The 13,096-nt window shown below is 41.7% G+C and overlaps 1 protein-coding gene across 13 annotated transcripts in view; it reads right to left on the bottom strand.

Annotated features, from left to right (window-relative positions):
- ppip5k1a (diphosphoinositol pentakisphosphate kinase 1a) overlaps window positions 1-13,096 on the bottom strand; it is a 36,610-nt gene that overhangs the window by 15,288 nt on the left and 8,226 nt on the right. For all 13 annotated transcript variants that reach the window (XM_079662416.1, XM_079662425.1, XM_079662421.1 and 10 more), the window contains exons 7-25: window positions 12,682-12,783; window positions 11,871-12,032; window positions 11,661-11,782; window positions 11,442-11,543; window positions 10,075-10,161; window positions 9,908-9,983; window positions 9,665-9,774; window positions 8,637-8,722; window positions 8,414-8,539; window positions 7,651-7,772; window positions 6,801-6,983; window positions 3,169-3,310; window positions 2,502-2,725; window positions 1,887-2,014; window positions 1,672-1,786; window positions 1,480-1,587; window positions 835-951; window positions 594-734; window positions 110-203 (exon numbers count right to left, since the gene is read on the bottom strand). In XM_079662416.1, the coding sequence (XP_079518542.1) occupies window positions 110-203; window positions 594-734; window positions 835-951; window positions 1,480-1,587; window positions 1,672-1,786; window positions 1,887-2,014; window positions 2,502-2,725; window positions 3,169-3,310; window positions 6,801-6,983; window positions 7,651-7,772; window positions 8,414-8,539; window positions 8,637-8,722; window positions 9,665-9,774; window positions 9,908-9,983; window positions 10,075-10,161; window positions 11,442-11,543; window positions 11,661-11,782; window positions 11,871-12,032; window positions 12,682-12,783 (2,347 nt within the window). The remainder of the gene's footprint in view (window positions 1-109; window positions 204-593; window positions 735-834; window positions 952-1,479; window positions 1,588-1,671; window positions 1,787-1,886; window positions 2,015-2,501; window positions 2,726-3,168; window positions 3,311-6,800; window positions 6,984-7,650; window positions 7,773-8,413; window positions 8,540-8,636; window positions 8,723-9,664; window positions 9,775-9,907; window positions 9,984-10,074; window positions 10,162-11,441; window positions 11,544-11,660; window positions 11,783-11,870; window positions 12,033-12,681; window positions 12,784-13,096) is intronic.

Below are 13,096 nucleotides of genomic sequence, written 5' to 3'. Positions count from 1 at the left end.
CAGATCAAAAGTTCAAATGAAATCGGTCTGCCCGTCCCCATTCCTTTAACACAATTCCCACAGCCATCTACGAACAGTTGCCATGGAAACAGTGTATTAATACACTTACCTAATCCACTTTGCTTCATCTCGGGGGATTGACGTGAGCATAACGAGAAGAGGCGATAACTGCCTACTTTGGAGGAAGATGTCTCTGACAGAACCTGGTAGGACACACACACACACACACACACACACACACACACACACACACACACACACACACACACACACACACACACACACACACACACACACACACACACACACACACACACACACACACACACACACACACACACACACACACACACACACACACACACACACACACACACACACACACACACACACACACACACACACACACACACACACACTTCTTTAACGAATCTAAACAAATACATAGCTTAGAGCTGACCAGATTAGTGATTGATCTTTGATAGTAGCTTTTATAGCCATAACTCCTCAAGTCTAACATTAAAGAAACTGATTTCAGCTTCTGGTGAAAAGAGTCTGCTTCTTAGGTGTCTAGGTGGATGAGTCTGCATCACCTCCATGGATCCTGTCTTATGATTACGTATGAGTGGGGACTTCCTCTGAATGGTGATTGGCTCAGACAGCGGCACGGCGCGGTCAGTCTCATCTCGCGAGAGGTCCTCCAGGCTGCCGGGATCCGTCTGCTTCTGCCCGTTCTGTGTGTTCAGAGAGAATAAGGAGAGCATACGCTTGCTGCTATCTGCTGAACTGAAACACAGAAAGAACACTTCAACAGGATACTACCTGCCGGGCTACCTCTGCAGAAGCGGGCCTGAAGCCGAAGCCGGTCGGTGCGTTCTCCTCCTCCTCCACGCCTTTCACACCGGGGCTGAAGTGAAGCTCCACGTGGAAGCGTTCCTCAGAGGCCAGATCCTATTGGGCGGGACAGCCATATTAGAAATATGGTCTTTATGTGCTTTTATACAGATTTAAATGTGATAAACCAATTGAATTACATTTGTTATGATGTGTTTAATTTGGTTAACACTTACAACAGCCATACAAAAACTAGCTTTTTAAAATAAATAAATAAATAAATAAATCATGAAGACCAGAAAAGGAAGAAATTGCAGGTAAATTCGCTTCAAATAAGCCAAAACATTGTTAGCACTGGTGCAATAGTTTCAAATGACCTTACTCTTCCAAAAATTTCCATTTTTATTTTCCTTGCATTTTAAAAAATTACATTATATCAAAAACCTTCGGATAATAAAACAAGTTGAGAAGGTTTCAAATCTGAGTTGACCTTTTAGTTTGTATTTATATTTTTAAAACAAATACAAATGTATTCACGCACACACACAGACGGACGGACAAATTGGAGATACCAGATAAATACAATGTTGTGCCATTATGGCTATAGATAACAAAACATGATAAACAAACCAACAAAAACATTACCTTATTGTTGTCCTCATACAGCATGATGACAATCTGAGTCATGTAGTTGAGTTCAGAGACGGCGCTGAGGTAATCCATGGCACGCTTCCACTGCTGGTCGTTCTCCTCCTATCGCAAACAAACCTTAGTTTTCACTTTTACCCCATCTTAGAAACAGTTTCAGTTCAGTAGGATTGATGTTTCATTACTCACGTCGAGCAAGCCACCGTAGCGGAAAATGCTGAGCAGGGAGTGGACGTGACTCTCACTGGTGAAATACAAACGTGTCCTGACATGGCGCCCAGGAGACATCACCCCTCGAGAGTACCTGCAGACAAAACGCTATTGTACTAGATGCTCCAAAATATCAGTCATTCAAAACACTTTGCAGCCATCTAAACAGCCATGAATTTTATGAATGCACTCACAGAGGGTGCAGCTTGTTGACAGACTCGTCCTCGTGGGTCCTCTGCAGGTCGAGCTGGATCTTTCTGACCAGTGGGAGGCAGTGGGTGTATGCTATGTCCAACTTCTCCACTCTATTTATGCCATATTCCTGCAAAAATAAACAGTCATTTGATTAAAAAAACGCTACACAGCTGCTGAAAAGATAATACCTTAAATAATTTTTGGGTGTAAAATCCTTGCATCACGTTATATGGAGCAAGATCAGTGGTCTTAAAGAAGTCAAGGGGGACGCTAAGGAACATGTCAACAGTATCATGGACCAGCGCACAATAAATATGTCCAGGATTTCGACTTTTGTTTCACATAGCAACTTCATTCTTATGTGTGCCTTTTACATTTGAAAGAATTTGAAACAGACAAGCTTTGACAGAAGTAAAATAAATAAAAAAACGTAATAATAAATACATGAGATTTATAAAGCGTTATGCATTATTATTAGCAATAAAGGCTTTATTCGAGATTTTTAGAGTTAGTTAATTTACTGTGATTTTATTTTTCTGAGAAAATCTCAAACCCCCCAGATATGGAACCGTCTCCTCCCCAGCTGGTCCTTCACCCCCTCCCTCCTCTCTCACCTGTGGGATGACGATGTCGGCCAAAGCTCGAGACAGTCTGAACAGCTCCAGTGTGTCCTCCAGGCCCAGAGTGGCGTTGTGGATAACGTCGTACTTCACACAGTCGTAGATGTCTGGGATTTTACTGATGTCGTAGCGGCCGTTCTTCATGCGGAAATCTCTCTCGAGTTTGGACCAGCGCTGCAGCATCAGCTCCAGAGTCTCACTGTGGTACAGCTGCAGGTCTGGTGAAGGGAGAGAAAGAAGATCATTGGCATTGCATTATAAACCAAACTCTATTTGATTTTGATAGAAATGTGTTTCCATCGATGAGAGTTATCCTGCAAAGACTTTTTAAGGCATCACCTTAAACAAAAGAAAACCGTTCATCTATACATCAATCAATTTGTATTTATATAGCCCAATATCACGAATTACACATTTGCCTCAGGGTGCTTTTCATTGCGTACAGCATTCGACACTCTGGGAGAGCAACAGAAGAGGGTTCCCTCTCCCAGGATGGAGAGACGTGCAATAGGTACTGTGTGTAAATTAAAAAAGATAATAGTGTACAACATTTCAAGAAAATGAAGACGGATCCAGGTGGATTTCAACATCTGTTAAAGTAGTTTAAAAAAAAAAAAACTATATACTCTAAAAGCTCTATTTGTGGCAGATTTTTGCTCACCAGCTGACTTGGGGTCCTCCATCCTTTTGCGGATCTGCGAGGTGAGACTCTGAATGAGGGCGTAGACCTGGTCACATGTGGCCACAGGGTTTTCCACAATCTTCATTGAATTCACCACAGAAGCAGTACAGGTTGGGGCCAGCTGTCACATGCACACCAAATGAAAAAGAAAAAGCACAAAAAGATATTTAATGAAATCAAACAGAACAGATGCTGACCTTATAAGTGCAAGGCTGCTAAACCTTTGTCAATTGATATAATAGAACAAAATTAGGAAATATAATGAATGCTTAAAAGTTAGCTCAAGACCAGGTCATTGACCTTCTGAATGATCAAAGGAGATTTGGTCACAGACAATCAGGTTGTCTCTTAGTATTATTCTCTCATTCTAACTAGTACTGTGGGAGACATTAGTCAAAATACATTCTCTAATTTGTAGTTGAAGTTAAGTGAGATCACATTACTATTTGAAGAAACACTTTTGGAGGAGTAGCTGTACCGGAAAGATTTTTGACAAGAACACAAACATGTTTGCATCCAAGTATAACCACAACACGAGTCTGTGAGCGGATCAACCTTTGCAATGAAATGAATTCACTGCAGCTAGAATTTCCCCAGTGAGCTGGGTATTTAGAACAACATATATTTAAAGAAAGGTATCACGCCTGTGTTATCTGGTTCAACATTGGTTATCCCAAGAATTACTGGCACGGACAGCCGTCCCATGTGTCCCAGTTTTGTCCTACTTACAAAAGAAGAACATCTCGGCCCTTGCCTCTCTATGATCTACAGACTGAACTCTTAGCTGCGTTTGTTAATTATTGTAATTAAGCTGAAACCAGCCACAAAAAAAGGAAATGACAAATGGCGCAAGACATCACATGCGCTTCCTATTTCAAAACAACAGGCTGCACACACAAGTCTGCAGTTTACGCAGTGCATGACATTAAGGATTTTGGGAGATGGCCCTATGGGCCATCTAAGCTAATTTACAGATGGCCCTGAGCCCAATAGAGATTGCCCTGAAAAATGCGTGCGGACGAAATGCCACGAAGGGTTTGGGGGGCCTCCCCCTAGAACATTTAGATTTTTGCAGGCCTCTTAGCTGCTGTCTGGTGCATTCTCTAGACTGAATTATGAGATGAACCAGCACAATATTATATTGTACAATTTCAATGTTATTCTTCATTTTACTTGTTTGTTTGTTCTTGTTTGTGTTTGCTCGCTTGCATACCCTGCATAGCTATAAGAAATACTTAAGTTGTTGGTCAAGACACTTTCCATCTGATGAAGGCAAATGCCTTCATCAGATGGGAAAAAGTAGAAAACATTACATTCAGTTGTTACTGCCAAAACAAACATTATTTACACTATTATGGCCCCTGTTAAAAATGTTTGTAATGTTATCTACTGTAAATTGGTCGAACGAATGCCTCCTCATCCGGAAGCTGACCGAGCAGACCCGAGCAGCAGTCGAGAGGAGCCGAGCGCATCCGCGAAGCATACAAAATGGCGACGTCAGAGTTCCCGTTGGCCGGCAAATCTAAATCTCTTCGGTCACAATAATTTCCCTTTAGCACAATAACGCTTCAGTTGCGCCACTTATGTGACAGACAAGAAGAGTATGTGACAGACAAGAATAGTCAATTCTAATGTCTAACACTTAATGTGGAGAAAGAGATGTGCTGTATGGGTTGATTGTGTGTTGATCTGTTGGTAATGCCTTGGGGTTCCGGTGGGCATGTAAAAAATGCATAATGCTGCACTATACTTTGTGGCCTCACCCAGTTGCATAGCGACACTTATTGTTTAGGTGTCTTTTAATAAGCAGGTAGTCATATCATTAGCTAGAACTAGCTGGATCTGATCAATATGGACATAAACGCGAGTGAAGTCTAATCTGACGGGAGAGAGAGATCAGCTGCTGCTGACGAGTTGACACGCAGCACTGCATGATCACATGCAGCGGTGAGCGGACAAAACACACTTCAGGTTAGAATATCACACGTAGCTATTTTAACTACCTCTCAAACTACCTAAACTAGTTATAGATATGTTTAGTTTTACTGTCGGGTCACTCATTACTGGATCCGCGAGCTGCTGGCATAATAGATTGCCCGACGGGCAACCAGCAGGTGAGGCTTCATTGCCCGAGCTAAATACTAGATGGCCCCGGGCCATCGGGCAGCCCTTAATGTCGAGCCCTGTTACGATAGTGTTTCTCAATGTTGTTTTCCTCCCTACCTCGTCAGGCGCACATAAAGCAGTCAGCTAAGGGTGTTGTACACAGTTCGTTATCAACAAAAACACGTCTGTTTGCTATCCTAGCTGCAAATTGGTGGAATGAGCTCGCAGAATAAAGACCCAGCGGTTTAACCTTGACAAATAATAGTTATCATTTCTGAATCCACTTAATGTAATACGCTTTCGATAAAAGCGTCAGCTAAATTCAATGAAATTGTAAGAGGACATTTTATGCTAATTTTCAGGTTTCATATTTGTAGGGATGGGTACCGAGCCCCGGTATTAAACGGGCTGAATTATTAAAGACCGTGGTACCGTTAATCTCCGACCCGTCTCAGTGCTAGTTACCAAAAGTGCAATAAGAGTTTAGCATGTAAGGGCGGTAACACAAGCAATTTGTCTAAATATTTAGCAAAAGTGCTCCACATTCAGACAGAGGAATGCACCGGGTTCAACTGTCTTTCTAGTAGCTCCATCCACGAGTAACTTTTCCACGTCAGGTGTTATGTATGCTAGCAGCAACACACAGAGTTAACTCAATTATACAAACATGGGTTAATGATTAGAGGTAACTGAGTTATTTATTTTGATAGTTTTGTTCACAATTTGTTTAGTTAGTTTACCTTATTTTTTTCTCCAAAAGAACCGATAAAAGTACCGTTAAAAGACCGGACCGATAAGCGGTATCGATAAAAGTAGTAGTACCGTTAAAACCTTAACGATACCCATCCCTACATATTTGTATGTTGTGCCTCTACTGCAGTGTTTCTCAAACTTTTTCATACCAAGGACCACTTAACCAATAAAAAAACACTCGCGGATCACCTAACTCCACAAATATCCAAAAACACATTGGTTTTTACAAATCGCCTGAAAATGGTACAAACAACTGGCAACATGTGTAATGAAGGTGTTTATCTGAGCTATATCATGCAATTGAAAGTGAAACTTAAGCTCGCTCCATTGCGGAGATATTTCCACGAGAGTGCGGAAAACTTAAATAAATAAATGTATTTCAAATGTGAAATTTTACCAATATACTCACGGGCCACTAGGGGGCACTCACGGACCACCAGTGGGGCGCTCATGGACAACCAGTGGTCCGCGGACTACACTTTGAGAAGCACTGCTCTACTGTGACATTATTCCATACTCTAATGTTCAAAAATCTCTTCATTTTTCTCATACTGCCTGTGATGCAGCACCTCTTTTCGCCCTCTGTCTGAAACCAGAGCTCAGTCTGCTCTGATTGGTTAGCTGGCTGGTTCTGTTGAGATTGGTCGACTGCTTAGAGATGTCCCGCCCCTAAGCATTTACATACAGAAAAAATATATAACCCACTACAGGAAAGGGAAAAAAGACTAATAGGGCCTCTTTAATGTAATCACCCTGTCGAAGTCCTCCTCGTTGAAGTCTCTGTCCTTCTGCAGGATGTCGTGCAGTCGGGCCTTGACGCGGTGCTGGCAGCTGCTCAGCGAGTCACTGTCGTTGTCTAGCAGCCCGTTCATGTTGGCGCTCTTCACCATCTGCACCAGGATGGGTGTCAGCTCCCCCTCCAGCGCCAGCAGACCCTGCTCACACACACAGACACAATGAGGTGGTAATCTGTGGTGATTTGTTTTGGCAACATCTTTGATGCAAACATGATAATTAGATCTTTTGGTTTTTCACAGTGTGGCCAATACTTTGATATCTCACAAATAGCATGAGCTGTTTTACTGGGACAAAGAAACAAATCACTGATATTTTGCAACACGACTGATTTTGACATTTATTTCTCCACTACAAAAATATACAGTCACACTTATTTTGCAAATAATATGTGACAGTTTAGTTTACCAATCAACAGCTAATGGTACTCAGCGGTCCATTGTCATAAAAATAAAAGTTAATCTCTAAAAGGCAAAAATGAATTGTCTAAAAGTTTGCTGTACTTTGTAGAACACTTGCTTTCTTCTGAAAATATCTCTCCTTTCCTTCGGTCAAAGTCCTTTGAATTTCTGCAGGTGGTGCTGTTTTATTTCTATTCAACGGAGATGTTGACTCCAGCTTGTTTTACCTACTTTCTTTTCCATTCTAGACTCACACAGCTGAGGACAATAACATATAACGTATCTCTGTATGAAAAAAGTAACAGCTTAATGGTAATTACAAAAGGCATTATTTATATTTTGTATCAACGCTGATGAAATGTCTATTTTGCATGGAGCTGTCAAAGAGTCCTGGAATTCTGCACACCTTTGCAAAAGCAGCGGCCGTCATCTGCACCCGGCCTTCATCGGACGCGTATATCTTCAGGTCGTGTCTGTAGGTGCTGTGTAACCGCAGTAACCCACAGCCTGGGAATCCAGCATAGTCTCCTACAGAAACACATTGAAGACAACAATAAAATGAGTAAACAGACACAGACCTTGCTGGTGTAAAAGTCACTGTAAACTATCTGCATTTTTGTGAGTAACTAGCACAGTTTGTGAAAAGATGACCCCACCTTGGTAGGAAATAACTCCCACCTAGGATCTTAAGAAAATACGTTTTTTTTTTTTTAAACCTGTGACCCCTCGGTAATGGGCTAAATTATCCTGTGATTGTTTGCTCTGCTTTAATGAAGAGGGACACTTTCCTTGTCCAGGTTCCTTTGTTTACATCCCAGTCCTAACATCTCATGTTCTTTGGCGAAAGACCCTGGAATACCTTTACTAAATGCTTCAACTGTCTTTCTCTCCCCCTCCTCTCTTTTCTTTACAGCCAAGTGTTACGTAGTGATGTTATTATGTTACGGAAGTAAACAAAAGAGTCCAATTGAGGCGTTTCAGGCAGGGGGGGGAATGTGTCTTTAAAGCGACTTACATACACTCAATACCATAGACTTGCCTACAGGAACAGTTTGAGGTTAAGTGTTTTGCCAAGAAACACTTCGACAAACATGAGGAGGTGGTCAAAGGTGTTCTTTTCATACCACGTAACCTTTCTTTCCAGTAGGAAAACAAGCCATGTGTCTCACCTTGACCCCCGGGGTACATACAGCGGAAGGCCCTGCCCAGCTCCTCAGCCTGGACTCTGCCAGCAGGAGTCAGCTCTCCCCCCCACTTCAGCACCAGCAGCAGAGATGCACCCTCCTTACGCGTATCTGAAAATGCAATCAAAAGGACCCAGTATTCAGCATTTTGGCCCGTTTTAGCTTGACAGCATCATATTTTGAAAAATGTGCCCTGATTTCTTCCTACCTTCTTCCTCACTTGAGGTTTTGGGCTGCCCATGGGGCAAGTAAGTTAGTTGCACTTTCCTGTTGATACCTGAGAAGTGGCCGTACCTTAATAAGCAAGGAAATAGAAATAGGTTCATTAAAAAATTAAGCTTGGATAGATAAACATGATTGTATTACTTCTTCTACCTACGATAACAAAATCATCTTTAGTAAATTGCCATTGTTAATAGAAATGACGACCACTAACAATGTGATGTTGACTAAGAAACAGGACATGCAGTTACAGGCTGATAATCCCTTATCACAATACTAGAAAGGTTTTACAGGTCCTTAAGCAGTCATACATGTGCACAAGATATTAGGCTGATGAGTTCAGTAACTTGTGAGATTAGCTCAAGGATAATCACAACACGGACATAACGACGATCTTCCATATTGAGCTGAGAAAAACAATATCTTTAGATACCTTTTTTGAAAAATACATGACTGAAGTTGTGCATTTGTATGTGCCATGACAATCTGAGCCTTTAAAAAGGTTACATGAAGACAATAACCCCAATGTTTCTACTGCTCTGTTAACAGGACAAACATTGCAGCCGTAACTCACTGCACATCAAAGGCTCTTGAAAGTTGTGTATGGCAGATGGTGACCTTTTACAAACTCATTTGTCATAATAGGCAGGGAAGGAAGCCAAAGACAAACTTAGGAAACTCTCTTCCAACCACTTTAACGCAAAAGGAAGCAGAGCACCAGAACATGCAACTATGCATATAACCAAATTAATACCAAATAACTTCATCATTTTGTTTTACACAAATACTCAATTGAATACTCAATTCTGATTGGTACTTAATGATTTGGACATTTCAGAGGGTGTTTATACTCGGTAACAGACCACTGCTAGGGATAACAATACAGCTGTGGACAACAAACATTCGTTTTCATCCAACAAAATCTCTTTGAATACTTTTTATACTTGCTGACATTAATTAATATAAAATAGGGTTTTTAATGGTTAATAAAGTGGCCCAGTTTGTTTGACTCACATTTCCAGAACAGTCTTCAGCTGCTCCAGTTTAGACTTCTTCTCTTCTATCTCGCAGTCATTGTCCTGTCCTAGTTCTGCTAACAACTGCCGTGTGATGTCCAGCACCTCCTGTTGGGTCAGAGCAACAAGCCGTCAGAGTTCTCACACACAGAGCTAATGACCCACAGGGAGCTGGGAGATTTGTGGTGAAGCTTTACGAGGTCAAACCTACTCAAATCAACTTTCTCTGACTTATTGTTACCTGCAGTTGCTTTGGCTTCTTCAGCTTTAATTTCCCTGTTTTGTAGCCTCCATATTTTTCAAAAAGATCAAAGAACCTGCATGAATGAGAGACAGACTATTCATTAACAGAACATATTTGATCTATCTTTTCATTGAAAAGGAACCACAGGAACACAGGTAACCTACATTGGGTTGCGAACTTCCATCTTCATCTTCTGTTTGGGCGTTCTGTCTCCATGTCGGATGACGGCAATGACACAGCGTAGCTCCATCCTGAAGAGTGCAAGAGTGAGTTAATGTCAACGGTAACATCCAATTAATATGCTCTTCTTAGGGCAACAGAAATATCAATAAATGAGAAAATAAAATAAAAATGTATCCTTCAATTTCAGTTACGAGCAGTTCAGCTAGTAAACTGTACGCAATGTTATCTCTTTAACCATAAGCACCAGTAATGACAAACAGATGAGAATGCTGCGTGGGGTCAGGGTGCTGTGTTGGCGGAACGTTGCGGGGCTCGCTGCTCCGCCCTTTGAGGCTCGAGGAGCGGACAGTGTGAGCTGGATTACTGGTGTCGTTTCCTGGTTAAACACAAATCCATCGTAATGTCCCGCTAACATGGAACTTAGTCTATATCCAGCATCCAGGCAAACACAGCGGGAAATCCAACTCACACTGTCCGCTCCGGGAGCCTCACGGGGCGGACTCCTGAGCTGTGTGCCAATAAGTCCATTTGGATTTGGTGAAGTCAATAGGCCCTGGAAGTAAAAAATGGAAAAAGAAAAATCTACAACGAGGCGTTCTGGGTCAGCATTAGAGGTCGCGTTAACCGAATATTTTTTCCGGATTTTTTTTAACCACCGCCAAAAAGGAAATGATATAGTTTTCCAAACCTAACTGAAGTCCACCGTAGAAGGACCACTTTTGGACTAAATGTAAGTTTCAATTAAGGGCAGCTCATTGTGAAATAGCTTCCCAACTGAGATACGGGATTGTCCCACTCTCAATAGCTTTAAAGGTCAACTTAAAGAATGGTTGAGAAACAGACGTGCAATCACTGCTAAATGCACTTTAACACAGGGGTATCTCCTCTTGCACTTTAGTCAGCTCTTGTATCTTCTCTTGCACTTTATATGTCGTAGCTGCTATATTGTATTACCATGTCATAAATACTTGTGTATGCTGCTCTTGCTCTTTTGCACTTTTCGCATATCATGTATTTTGTTTTTGCTATGTTTGTAAAATGTAATTTTCTTAAATGTTTTATGTGAGGGAGTGCGGATGGAAATTAGCTCGGAGCTAAATCTGGCACTGTTGCGCTTGACACATTTAATGTTTTAAGTGTTCATTATTGTGCATTGTCCTTGCTAAATAAACGATACATTTTCTTTTTTTTTAAACTTTGCGATAAAAATAATTGAAATATCTGGGAGTTTTTGCTTTACGCTGTGCGCGCTCCTGCGAGGTGCAGTGGGCGTGCATAACACGGCATAACACCGGCGCTAACAGTTCACGAGCGTGCGTCCCCTGGTTAGACTAATGTCCTGACTTACATGGTCCCTGATGTAGTAGGAACAATGGGGATGTCCTCTGCCTCAGTGGGGATGGACCAAGGAATCTGAAACTGAGGAGCCAGCTCACGCATTACGATGTTCCTGTAAGTCCAATAAGACACAGAAATGTAATTTGCAGAAATACAAGAAATAAACAAAAGCAAGCCCAAACAGAACACAGTTAAGTTGACAAGTAAAGAACACAAATAAAGGCAGTACCCGAGGATCTTGGCGCAGTCATCATAGTACTTCATTGAGTTCTTCACAAAGCTGAATCCGTTGACGTCGCACACATACGAGTGTCCGTTGGCTCGGAGGAGATCGAAGCCACACACAGTTTGCTGCAGTTAGAGGAAAACACAGTTCAGTATCAAGGAAAGAGCAAACTAGGAGAAAGCAAGAGTTTATTAACACATTGCCTTTTCTCACCTTGAATGCTAGGCAGACTTTACGAGCCACCAGTTTCTCCATGGCTGAGAGCATGACGGGGTAGCGGACCTCCTTCCCCTCGCTGTCTCTCTCCACCTTTCCGTCCAGAGCGGGGGACTTCCGGGCCTCAGCGTGAGCATAGTCGGGCCCCACAGTGTACACCTGAGGTCACATGAAACACCACCTCTCAATCAAAGACTTAGTTCAATGGGATGCAGCGACTAAAATCATTGTCCAATAACACAATGAAGAGCTGTGAAAGTGAGGGGCAGCTGGTTCCAGAAGTAAATTCCACAATCTGTTTATAGGAATGATATCCCCAATGTTACTTAACACGGGCCTCCCGGGACTTTTGGTTGCAATATAAGAATCAAGGGATTTAGGATATGACCACTAGTTTGAACATTTTCCATTTTGTTTGTGAGAAATAATGTTTTCTATGTAAGTTTGGCATGGTGGACGGCTCTAAATTCCACAATACTCATCAGTCTGGGCTAGGTTTACTTGAAGAGTTCGACGTGCAATTCAGAGCAGTAGTGAGTTTCTTGTCTAAGCTGCTAAATTCCTCTAAATTAACCTAGAATTCAGAAGCAAATTAATTTTAGTTATAATCTTACCAAATAAAATAAAAAACTTTGGAGCCTTCACATTGTTATCGAAGAACCAGAGATATTGTAGATATTTTGTACTGATGATTTAAAGGGCAGTTTCATAGAGTTCAAATGGAATTAAAGTCTTTGATTTAAAAAAGGGGCCCATATGTTAGGTTCTTTCACTTCACAATTCAGAATACTCAACCCTCAGTCCATACCTTAACATCGGTGCCATCTGTTGGCATGAACTCTTCATAGATGTACGAGCCTGTCTTCCTCACGTTGCTCTCTGGCGAGTACACACTGCTGCGGCTGCCGATCTACACAAATCACACAAGGAGGGAAAGATGTTGTCATTCTGAAAAAACAGCTGCTTCAACCCAGTACCACAGCGCACTCTGAACAGTCTGGATAACATCCATCATTAAAGGCTGCTGCTCCGTGCATGATAACACTCTTTCTCTGGCAGAGCAATAGATTCATGTACCATTACAACAAAAGCTATTACATATACTACTGCCTGGTGTTTTAACTCTGTTCTGGTGCTGTTATTATACACACATGAAACATAATGTGTATATTAAAAATGTCAAAACCAGCCCTCGGCCTCTAAAACTTTCATTTAAAACAACC

Source organism: Notothenia rossii (genome assembly GCF_949606895.1).
Source record: "Notothenia rossii genome assembly, chromosome: 2".
Taxonomy (NCBI): Eukaryota; Metazoa; Chordata; class Actinopteri; order Perciformes; family Nototheniidae; genus Notothenia; species Notothenia rossii.
The sequence above is the reverse complement of the archived record's forward strand: the minus strand, read 5'-3'. Positions and strand labels throughout refer to the sequence as shown.